The sequence below is a fragment of the Haliaeetus albicilla genome, chromosome 18 (assembly GCF_947461875.1).
Source record: "Haliaeetus albicilla chromosome 18, bHalAlb1.1, whole genome shotgun sequence".
Lineage (NCBI taxonomy): Eukaryota > Metazoa > Chordata > Aves > Accipitriformes > Accipitridae > Haliaeetus > Haliaeetus albicilla.
This window is the reverse complement of record NC_091500.1, coordinates 23,969,401-23,982,168: the sequence shown is the minus strand read 5'-3', so window position 1 is coordinate 23,982,168 and position 12,768 is coordinate 23,969,401. Positions and strand designations below refer to the sequence as shown.

The window sequence follows — 12,768 nt, the reverse complement described above, 5'->3', positions numbered from 1 at the left end:
TTCTTACAAAAAGTATTATTTTTAGTATGTATGGAGAGAGCTCAGTAACTGTCTAAAGGGTAGAAGTACACAGCTTGTGCAATAATTTCTTCACTGTGTATTATCAGAATTTGAACTTCATCTGACTGCTGCTGGTTTTGGAGGCTAAAGAAACCCCTGTTATTCTGTGAAATCTTTAAAAACTTTTATTATCTTACTGAATACCCCTCTATTAAATAGCGTTTCCCACTGACAAAGTATGGCTTTTTAAATTAAAAGTAAACCAAACTATCTTTTGCATTCTTTTTTTTTTTTTTTTTTTTCCTATTAGCATGCAGATATTTCCATTTTTCTGGTTTTAGCTGTGGTAGCAATCAATACCTAAATTAGAGCAGTACAATAGGCTTTCCCATTTCTCATCATGATAATGCTGTCAGAAGAAATACAAAGTTTACAACAGGATATGTTTAATCACAAACAGCTGTGAAAATGATTGTAATAAGTAGACCAGACTGTGTTGAAATATTGAGTCTCATACATGAATAAAATTCAAATTTTCCAGAATTGCAGCAAAGTTTATCTTCCATAATGAAAAGTACACCCAATGCACAGTCTGAACCTGGTCAACACTTCTCCAATGCCAATTAAAGGTTGTAAACCTCAGTTAAAAATTTCAAGCTTGGTTACACTAAATGTGGTACTTTGAAAACTGTAGAGAGATAGAATATTCAATTACCTCCAATAGGAGTTTTGAGTACTAACTATTAAATGTGAGTCAGTTATCAAACAGAGATAACTTAAAAATAAATTATCTAAATGTAAGTTTGTGCCTAGTTTTAAATGTTGTTACACAAAAAAAATTTGTATTTAAATTTTTTAAAAATTCCATACCAAAACTTCGTACCAAAAATTGCTTATTATGAATTTCAAACTACTGTTTTCTTTTAGCTGAATTCTGATTAGATGTTTTATAATTTTTCTGCTACTTATCCATTAAAATGTTTCTATCGTATATGCCATGGTAATAGATTTGAGATATAAATTAAGAGTTCCTTGATCATACATATTTCTGGCTGTTTCAGTACTTGGTTAGAATTTTAAGTAAGAGTTAGAATATGAATTCCAGGGGTTTTGCTGATATAAGCTGACTACAATGAATTTGATCATTACTTTGTTTTTTATTAATTACTCCAAATAATTGGAAGAAGAGCTGGGGATTGTGATACTAAAGGAAGAAGACAGTGATAACTGCATGCAGTTTTTTCAACTTCTATTACTTCTTTAATAAAAAATTCAAGGGAGTATTTTTATTAACATCTCTTAAACTTTTCTTAACTGCGGTAACTACTTGATTCTATCTGTCTTTAATTTAGACTGATTGGAGAACGTCCAGCATATATGCAATACAATGCAAATACATAACACTATGCCAACAGGCCTTCCACACCTTGAGTGTTGGGACAAATATTGGATTACTAAAGTTCAAAGATTTTTAGAATACACTGGTTCTACTCTAAAATAGTTCAATGTTAATTAAGATACTCCACAGTGTGATAAAGCTCATAACATGATCCCAACTACTGCAGCAGTAGGGTTATTAATTTGAAAAGGTTTGCTTTCACCAGTTCTGCAGAGAAATATACAGAAGTCTGAAATGTGACAGAAAATTAAGGCAGTGAAAAACATTGAAGTACAGTATTTTGTCATGTTTAGTGATCAAATCTGGCAATTCTGAAAATCCTAGGAGGGCTGTCTTAGCTTTAAAGGGAACTTGATTACTTCCTAGGATTTAATACATTTTGTATAATGAATTGCACAAAATGTATTACAATATTAGCAATTGAAACATCTAGGTTTTAAAAATATCTAACAGAACAAAAAGTTACCTCATTCCTCTTTCACATTGAGCTTGAACTGCAAGAAACCATAGGAGATTGTTTGCTTCTTTCTCAGTTTTGCAACTTAGATTTTAGTAGACTGCTGAAAGCAGGGCAATGGCTGTGTCACTGCTATGTAACTGGTCTGTGCTGGAGTCCTAAAAAGACTGATTGATACTTGCCATCAATGAGGGAGTCGTGTCGTTTGAGACAGTGTGTACTGGTGGGTTGGAACATTTCGGAGTGGTAAACACCAATGTCTCCTATTCTTCTTTACTAGCATCAGGAAAAATATCCCAGAATAGCAAGCCTGGATATCTGTCGCAGCCCCATCCTTGCTGTGCTTTCCCTCTGTCCTGGCCTCTCTTCCTTGGATAGAATCTATATATTGCTCTCTGAAGAGCTGTGAGTTCAAACTGGCAACATGGAGTTGGCTCTTAAAATATGTTTTTCTTCCTATAAAAATTTTCTGTATTTTTCACTATAAAATTATTTTTAATCCTTCATAATTTGAATTGTCAAGTTGGCCACCTATTTAAGCAATTTAACAATGTCTTTCTTTATACCGATGGAAGAATGGGTTCTGCAAAATGCCTTACAGTCCGGGTTATCTGCTTGTCCCCAACAGGAACCCAGTGAGGCTGTGCCCCAGGTGACTGCCTTTGCATTCTCTGCACCTCAGTTTTATCCCGGTGTAAACACACCTGCCACTGCCAGAGGCTCTACATCACCTCTAAGAGGGGTTGTAAAGCAGCCCTGACACGCACATAGGTGCACACACTCAGGAGTGCTGTTGAGCCGAACAGAACCATTGGGGTTTATTGCAGTTACCTCAGTTTTCCCTTCCTATTCCATGTTTGTTGTGGTCTCACATTGCTTGTTGTTTTTAAGCTGAATATTAAGACTGCAGGCATAGCATAGTTTTTGCAGTTTTAATAATTTTTTTTTGCAGAAGGTATATGGCTTAACTTTATTAAATAAGTGACTCATGAGAGGTGTACTTCATAATTATTTTACTTGCTGAATACAGTTTTCAAATAAGTTGGATAGTTATTGATACATTATTAAGTGGTATTAACAAGATTTATACTATGATACTGCATGCTATTTATTTCATGTTTTTAAATAGAATTATTTTATCAAGACACCGTTTTCATTCATTCTTGAATAAAAAGAGAAGTGTGAGATAGAAAACCCGGGAAATTTATTTCTGCCCTTTTTGTTTCTTTTCAGGTCCTTTAAGTGCAGACACAGACCTTTCAAATCACTACTACGGTACAAACAGCAGTTCCGTTGCAGCTGCCATCCTGGTACCATTCTTTGCTCTAATATTATCAGGGTTTGCATTTTACCTCTACAAACACAGGTATTGTAAATGTTATTCAGTAACTTCTTAAGCTTTTTGTTTTAAGCTTGATAGTTAAATGTAACTAGAGAACACAATGCTAAAGCTTTCAAGAATATCTTTACTCTAGAAAGACAAATAGTTCCAATTATTCCCACGAAGGGGTTCAGTGCAGGGAAGTTCTTAATGGTGAACAATTAGAAAAATGAGTCACTGTGTTAAAGGCACTAAGACCTATCAACCTTCTTGGTTCATTAGGCTGAATCAGATTGAAATCTCAGGTCACATGTTTTATTTTTTTCATTTTAATGCTTTATTAAATTGAATGTATGCTGCTTCTTTCAAAATGCTTATGAGTATTAATTATACAAGCTGAAAAATCCATAAATCTCATGAGGGAACAGCCCATAATGAGACTACTTACAGTACATGCTGAATAAGCTAGTGGATACTACTAGAATTGGCATCACTTCAGCTCATATGAAAATTTTATATGTCATTAGATAATAAAATAAATCCAACCAGCTTGTCTGAAATTTGTTTTAAAAGCTGATACCTATTTATCTTTTGAACATTTGCTCATTCTGAGCGCTGTCTGGCTAGAGCTTTCTGGAACAATTCTTACTTTTTTGTATTCAGCTACAATACTCTCTGAGCTCCTTGTGTTATCTGCAGTTTGCAAAACGGTGTTTAACAGAAATGCTGATTTTTAATAACATACTTTTTAAACTTTTGTTTTATAATCATGATACCAAGAGTATTTTGTGATCATAAGAAATCACGTAGACAAACTGAAGTCCACCGCTGCCCTATGATGGACTGGACTGTCTACCTACCTCAGCATTAGATTTGGGAAAAAGAAATTGCAGTGGGGCTTGAACTTGTGAACTCCAGTTAAAATGATACATGTCTTGAAATGTAATATAGCCTTTTGTTAAAAAAACTGCTCAGGAAGAGCTGTGAACTCTGTCTCAGAACATGTTATTGTAAAATGCCTTTCTGATGCCTACAGGTCTGCATTCTCAGATAGCTCCTGTTCTGCAATGGGGGGAGCCTAAACAGCAGCATGAAAGCACAGGCATTCAGATTGAGCGAAGAGCTGGAATGTAAAGGGAACATTGCTGTCACTTTGCTCTTAGAAAGAGGAGGCAAACTCTAAGAAAAATTTAATAAAACTGTATTGTGACATAGGGGTACATTTTGTGGTTTATTGTATGAACTTTGTTAGGTCCTACATGAGCAGCGGAGATTCAGTTTTCTATTAGTAGAAATATATGTGTATTTAAGAGAGATAAAACTTAGTCTTCAGGCGAGCAGCTGTAATCCCAATGTTTATGGTACTGCTGGTGCAGCATTGCAGGTCTGTCTACCTTTATCTAATTTAAATGTGTTAGCTACTTGAAAAAGGAGATGTTACTCATAACTTCAACTTTCAAAGAATATTCTTCCTTTTTTATATTTTCAAACAATTCCTTCCATTAAACCACAGTTTTTAGAGGGGTTATCAGTGTCATATTGTCATCAGAAAATGACAGGTTACTGATGTAAAGTAATTTTAGGTCACCTTTATTCTCTTCAAAACAAAGGATGTTCCAAAGGAAAGAGAACAGAATCTGCGACTTCTGAAGGGACTTTCTTGAAATTACCTTAAAGACCAGAATAACAACATGAAATTTCCACAATGATGCAATAGTAGTTATGCCCCTAGAGACTGTTTATATCAGAGAATTTGAAGGTCTTCTTAGGGGACAATTTTATGGATGTTTCTGCTGTGCTTATGTCAGATTAATATAATCTAATTAGAACCAAGATTGTTAAACCTTTTTTGCACATTTTCTGTACCTTTCATCTGACAGACAGGGATTGCTTCAGGAATGAAGAGAGCATCTCAGTCTTTCTGAACAAAATTAAAATATATTTAATTACTTACACTTAGGGAAGCTCCTAGTTAAGATTTCTAATCATATTTTGTTACTTCTAAAATGAAAATATTGACATATTTATTTGTAGGTTGTCAATTTCCATTACTGACATCTGTCCAGTGATAGTTTTCCCTATCTGCTATCTAAACCAGAATAATTTCCTAAAAAAGAGTTTGATTTTCAAGGACCCTTTTCTGAAGTTTTATCATGAGATTCTTTTTCTAAATTGTTTTACGTTTATTCAGCACCAAGCATCTACATTTTGCACTCCTTCATTGACTTTCTTGCCCTATTTTAATTACATGTATAAAATGATATACTGAACCTCCTTTATGTATTTGTTTAGACACTTCTAGATGCTAAGAGATTTAAGGTTAAAGTAGTAAAATATAATATAATAGGATATCATTTTACTGGATATATCAGAAAGTCTGCACAATTCTGGTTTATTTTTCATTTAATTATTGGCTTAGTATGTTCTAACAGAGCTTTGTATAATAATGTGAATATCCTTAAAGTTTTGATATGTTCTTCATGGTGGCAAAACACTGTACAAAATAGAAGAGTGGTTACTGAAAGATAAATTCATTCTGAAAGACAGATACTATACTGAAAGACAATTCTTTGTATCCTTTGATATTGAAATGTCAAAACTGATGTGAATATTACTTAGGATTTGATCAATCTGATTACATATGTTTGGAGATGTAAAATCTCTGTCAAGGTATTTAGTAGTGTTTATTGCTGGAAGTGTTTATGGAGGTAAACAGGCATGCTATGGCAGACCTATCTGGAATAACTGAAATTACTGACCCTTATATGAAGGTTACTACCACTAGCAGTGCAACATATTCTGAACACTTGCTATGTCAGTGTAAGAGTTGCCTGATTTAAGCTACGCTGGCTGACTTTGCACTGACTTAGATTTAGGAGTACCCAGGAGACGTGTTACGGCACTTCAATGGTGCAACGCTAACTTCCTGCTCTGGAATGGTAATAAAAGCTGATAGCAGCAAATACTGAACTGTTCCCTCTACCTCTGCTCAAAAACATCTAAGTCAATAAAGTCTGTGGGTGTTTATCTCATCTAAAACCCAACATGCTATCAAAAGGATTAATTAGGAGCCACTCACTCTCATCTTTCTATGTACACCTAGTCATCTACTCCATTCAAGTCTTTTAAATTGACAATTTGTATTGATCTTCATCAGAACATTTGCACAGATGGTCCACGTGCCTTCCTAGGTATACTGTAAAAATTAGTGTGGGTAAAATCTGAAATTTCCAGGGAAGTCGGTTAGAATCTGCTTGATGATGATCAAATTAAATTCACCAATTAAAGATGTTACTGTATTTTTGATTTTAATATCAATACTTTAGAAAGGCAAGGATATGTATTTGTAAATTGGTAAGTTGTTAATTTAGTAAAGCTGGTATAAGTGTTTCCACTCTGTGTAAGGATTCTTTTATGGTTAGACTAGCAATCTAAAACTGAAAATGTCATCAGAAAATATCACAATTGTTACTACTGACAGAAAATTTTATAAACTTTATCAGTTCCAGCTTGATTTTTCTTTGTACTTTTGTTGTATGTTGCTTTACTTTTGGCTGCCAATTTTGGCACTAACAAGCAGCTATGAAATTGTCATTCTTTTGACATTTTTATAATGGAAAATGCATACCTATATTTTCCCTTCATTGTCTGAGTGCTTTGTAGCATCAGTTTGCCCATTAGGAATTCATTTTCTTTCTTCATGCTATGCAAAGTAACTTCCAGACAGATTCCTCTTACATTTTAAGTCCCTGCAACATCTTTTATGGGTCTCCTTTTATCACTTTTAGACAGAGTCGTGAAGCTTGTGTAGACAGGATGGAAATATTACAGATAAAACTTGCAATAATTATAGAAAGTTTCTTTTTAAGGGTTACTAATGATAATTTCCTGTCTTTTTTTCCCAGAACAAGACCAAAAGTACAGTACAATGGGTATGCTGGACATGAAAACAGTAATGGACAGGCTTCATTTGAAAATCCCATGTATGACACAAACTTAAAACCCACAGAGGCAAAGGCTGTGAGGTTTGATACGACTCTGAACACAGTTTGTACAGTGGTATAGCCTTCAGTGCCCAATATGACTGATTCATAGCCATACCTCTGATGGACAAGCAGTAATTCCTTTGGTGCCATATACCAGTTTCCCTTCTTCTCTTGGCTTTGCTGCTGTAATCTTTAACATCTTCTGTCAGCCTACATGCAGCTAAATTTTCTGGTAAAAACGTGTCAGTCTTCTGGGGATCAGACAAAGAATATTTTTTCATCTCTTTAAGATGGATCAAAATGCCTGGCTGCATCTGCTTCAAATCAAGGCACACTTTAAGGAAGACTGCCGAGTCATGCCAATTTGTCATATTTAATGCCTCAGACTTTCATATTTGTATGTGGCTGGATGCCTTTCAATGCATTCTTCTGGGCACTTGGATAAATCCTTTGAGTACTGTGACAAGTGATAGCACCACAGATTATCCCCGGGAATATTCTGAAGAAATAAAGCTCTCTTGAAGGAGAAGACAACCTTCCTTGAGATTGCATACACCTGCAAATGCTTTACCATTGAAATCTTGCTAAAATTAAAGAAACGTACAGTGTATCTCATACATAGGGCAGTTTACCAATTTCCCAATCAGCCGTTATATTGCAAAATGTTAATGCACAATTTTTTTGCACTAGAGTGTTATGGATGACTGAGTAAGATACTGGTAAAAATATACAGGGTTTCTACACACTTTCCATTGTATATAGACATTCACTCACTCTTTGCCAAGCAAAACATTCCACAATAAATTTACTTGGAATATTAAATTATGAGCCCCATGCTTAGCACCAGTTAAAATCTTGTGCGATAGAGGACAATATTTCTTTTGTCAATTCTTGACTAAATTTTATTGTAAATGTGATTACAAGTCACTGGAGACTTTCAGCCAGAGCAAGAGCCCATTCCCAAGAAACTTTCATTGCCAGTATTGTTTTCTTCTGAAATCAGTCATCAATCACCATTGTCAGTATCATACTATTTAACAGCAGGGGGGTTAGCAGCTACTGCTGCTTGCCATGTACAAATGTGAATAGTAATTTATTTTAGATAGCTCATAAAAAGCCTGTGAGCCTGTGCTCATAATACAGTCTTCCCTTTTGCATTTTTTTCCATTTTTTCCTGTAATATGACATCATTTTCTGATGTTACATGGAACTAAAACACATTACAGTAGCATATGTAAACCCAGTGCAAATTGTCTATAACAAGCTGTCATTCAGTTTCTATTTTGAACAAATAGAAATATTCAACTATCTTTGCTTTCTGTTTCTTTTCAGATTTTTTAAACACACTGCTTACTGCTTTTGTACTTACACAGTTTGACAGAGGAAGGTCGATATTTGTAAATATGAATGGTTGAGTAAATCATTAACATTTGCTTAGAATTAGAGGTTTTATTGAATGAAAACAAACAAACAAACAAAAGATGCCATTGGGCAGATTAAATTGAATTTTAAAATTAGGAAATTACAGGAAATAATGAAGCAAAATCTGATTTTAGTCATACACGTTGAGCTCAGAAACTAGGAAAGTTGCTTTGTTTTTCTTTAAAATTCAGGCTTGGTTTTTGTTGTTGTTGTTGTTTTGTTTTAGTTTGCTGAATTTCAAACTGTCCTAATGTCCAGTTGCAATCAAAAACTGTAGAAAAATGTTTCTGAAGTCCATCTGTGTGTAGGTCTGGCTGTTATACACAAAACAAAAAGGTAATGTAAACCCATTAATGGTTTTTTCAGCTAATGTTGCAGAACGCAAAGAAAATTTCAAAGGTAACCCTTGGTCAGCTTAACAAATCTACATCTGTTAGATGAAAAATACCAGCAATATAATACAGTATTGTAGGGCCTCCAGCTGTTATATTCTTCATATGAGCAAGAAACTCTGAAGAAAATTTAATAAATAATCCTTTCCAGTCAGTTTCTTGTTCATTTTGTTAGTAGTTTTTGGCTTTCTTTTTTGTTTATTCCTGAGGTTTTTGTGCAGTAAGTTTCATTTATCTGTCACATCTCAGAGCCCTTCACATTTCCTGAGAAAGAACAAAGTCATCAGATCAAAGTTGTTGTCCTGATCCTCCCCCACATAGAGGAAGTTGCTCTGCAGATGAAGAGCTTCCCTAGGAACAGCGGGCCAGGGAGGGAAGCTGTTGTGTGATTAAAGTTTTTGACAGGTGTTCAAAATTGACATTACTGCTTTGGAAGGCTTTCTGTAGTGGCAATGGCAGAAAAAAATCGGAGTATTGAAAACGAGCTAAGGAGCTGTTGTCGATGTTTTCTACTCCTGCCCTTACAGTGTATTCTTCAGTGACCTGTCTCACTATGACCACCGAGGAATGTGTTGGAGGAAAGGTCCCAGAAAAGAGAACAGTTAAATTATGTGATCTTTTGTGTTAGAGAGCCCAGATCCTGTGACTTCTTTAGCCAGTGGCTCATTTTGGGGAGCTTATGTAAGGAGCGTTTATCCTGAGTGAGTGTTCTTTGATCAGGGACACTCAAAATTGGGGCACAACTGACAAATTATCCTAAGATGTTTGTTTGGAGTATTGATTAAACAGGACTTCAGACTGGAACACAAGTAAAAGAAAGCTGTCGTAGTTTTATCAGTTCTATCCACATCCTTCAAATGCCTCTCCTTCTCCGCTATGTTTGAGTCTTCTGTTCAGGTTGGATCTCTTTCTCCTGAAGTTATTTTACAGAGGGCTGTGTATGCATGCACTTACATATGGTGCTTCTTCAGAATAAGACTCTTAAAATATTGTGCAGTGGCCAGGTAATGGCAGCCAGGAAGTCTGCTTTCTGAGATATATGCAGAAGACTTTACCCCCAGTGTTGACCAGATCATTATGACGGGCTAATAATACATGCTATATATTTTTTTTAAAAAACAGGTTATGTGCTTCAAAGCTGTTAAAAACTGCTGCTTGTATCACACATCTTGCCTTTCTCCAGGCTAGCTGCAATAATTTTTTTTCTTGTGTAAAATATTTTGTAAACAAAGAAAAGCTGTTATTAAAAAAAAAAAAAAAAAGATGGGAGGGTGGGGGGTGGGGGTGGGGAAGAACGCTGGCATTATGATCAAGTCAATCTAATTTTCATTCCCAGTATTTCATTCTGCCATTTCACTACATGCTGCTGTGACATGAAGTAGGTGCAAAAGAACTTTTTGTACAGAGATATATTTTTTATGAAGAATTTGTAAAATTATTAAATATGCTGTACTTTTTTGATTAATGTAGGTAAATTGTTAAAAATAAATGTTTTTACAATACAAAAAATTGTAATTTTCCCAATAATGTAAAATTTACCATCTTTAGCTGATTTTCAGTTCTGATCCTATTACACATGTATTAATATTAAAGTGGCCTGTTAAAAATAAACAGTATTCTCTTTGGGAAAAAAAAAAAAAAAACCAACAAAAAACAAAAAACCAAACTATCAAAGATTGTAATATAGCCTGTGGAATGCCACCTACCTTGAAAGCAAAATCAGAGTTCTAATTAAATATTTAATTTTAGATTTTCAGCTTTTGTGTGACCTATTCTTATGAACTTTTTTCCTTCTACTTACTTTTATGCTTTTAAATCTCAGATACTGATTTTTCATTACATTGGGTTGCTCAGTAGAATCTTAATCTTGTCATTTTAAGTTCCCAAACATTATGTAACTTGGCAAAAATTTTCAGGTGCTGTCTAGTGAGATGGGATCTACCTCCTGTTATCTTACACTTATTAAGATTTTAAAATGGGACTTAGGCTGCCAGATCATTTGGTTGTTTTATAAAAAATAACCTGTTTATTCTTCCACAAGCCTGCATCCTACCTGTGGAAGTGATGGATCACATGGAGCCGGAGGTATTTCCAATTCTAACATCTGAGAGCTAGTTCTGCAGTCACTTAGACGTACATACTTCTACTGAAATGAAAATGCTTACATACATAAAGATAGCCACATATATTAGTGTTTTCAGCATCAAGGTGTGAAATTCTAAACATTTTTTTTAAATTTATTTTACTCTGTATTCATCTAAAAAATTTTGTATTTGATTTCTTGTTGACAGCTTAAGAAAGAATGAGTCAGGCTTCAAGAATATTCTACCCATTATTCCTTTGGGAATCTGTGGTAGTATATGACTGTGGTTCACTTTTAGAAAAAATTAAGATATGTGCATGTCCTTGCTTCCTTTCTCATCTTCACAATCTGTCCTTCTGGCAATAGGATATCTTATAGACAGTTGTTAAAAGTTCTCATCTCTCAGAATGATCTGATTTTCCTTCTGACAGTAAACTATAAACTATAATTACTAATACTATCAATGCAGATATCAAGGCATTATCTGTCAGGGACTCATGATTTTTACCTCTTGTCACAAACAGTAGTCTAACATACACTAAACAGGTGAACTGTTGTTCTTTTCACTATTGCCAAACTGCAGTGCCAACTTTTGAAAATTATTTCACCTTATGGTCTATTGATGGTATATTTAATTTCAGATTCTAGACAAACCATTTATAGAAAATAAGTATTTTCTGTGTGTTGCGGATACAGTTATGTAAGAGCCACTCTCAGTTGAATCTGTAAAGAACAAAAATACTTGTTTTTCAGTGGGCATCTACTAGCTCTGTAGCAGCAGTGAGGTCATACGCAGTATCAAAGGGATAGCATACCTATTGGTGTGATTTACTCAAAATGGAAAATGCTTTTTTTTTAAAGCTGCTTTTAATTTCAAACTCTGATAAACTACATTAAATACACTGCTACCTGCTTTAGCATGATTACTAACTCAAGACCACAGGAGCTTGAATGCAAATGGCTCAATGCTTGAGAGAACAGAGGTCAAAAGTGGACGAGGAAGAGGTCTTCTGCAGAATACTGCCTTTAAACAAGTAGAATAAATTACTTTTAAGCATGTGTGTTTAATGCACAAAAAGAAAAAAGAAAGTAATGCTTTAGGGATCCATCCCAGAGGCTTTTTTTTTTTTTTTTTTTTAGGGTGAACAGTAAAGCAGTATTACAGTTTCAAAACCTTGTCAATGACAGTCTTCTAACACAAAATTGTTTCCACCAAAGAGCACAGGATTGTAGTCTGGACCTCACTAAGGCAGATAAAAAAAATCTAACAATGGCTGACATATGCCTAGTGATTAGTTATCAGGACTTGATTATATATGATATAAGGAAGTAGAAGATCCTCCTTCTAAACAGTTACACGTATGCTTATATAAAATTATAATTATTTTAGATTACAGACATATGTAGTAAATGTATAGAAATGTGAATATGCTTGGAGCCTAATCCACAGGGGAACTTGGGCTCAGTTTTGCAGTGTTTAACTTTCAGGTCATTTGTTGCTTGGTAGAAGCTTCAGCATCAAGTTGTGTGTCTATGGTCCATCAAGAAATGATGGGAGAGGTAAGAATTTGCATGTAAGGTCCACAGAAGCTAGCAAGCTGAGTGGAGCTAGCTATACTAATCAGTAAGAAATACTAAGGCAAGAGGAATGCTTAAGCGTCTCACTTTTGGCTTAAGGAACATAAATCTTTCCACTAGGATTCATAAA

At 34.6% G+C, this 12,768-nt stretch overlaps 1 protein-coding gene across 1 annotated transcript in view; it reads left to right on the top strand.

Moving 5' to 3' along the window:
- CSMD1 (CUB and Sushi multiple domains 1) overlaps window positions 1–10,733 on the top strand; it is a 1,233,014-nt gene extending 1,222,281 nt beyond the window's left edge. Inside the window, exons 69-70 of the mRNA XM_069805938.1 lie at window positions 3,090–3,222; window positions 7,083–10,733. Coding sequence (XP_069662039.1) covers window positions 3,090–3,222; window positions 7,083–7,242 — 293 coding nt within the window. The 3' untranslated portion in view covers window positions 7,243–10,733. The remainder of the gene's footprint in view (window positions 1–3,089; window positions 3,223–7,082) is intronic.
- Window positions 10,734–12,768: the final 2,035 nt, after the last annotated feature.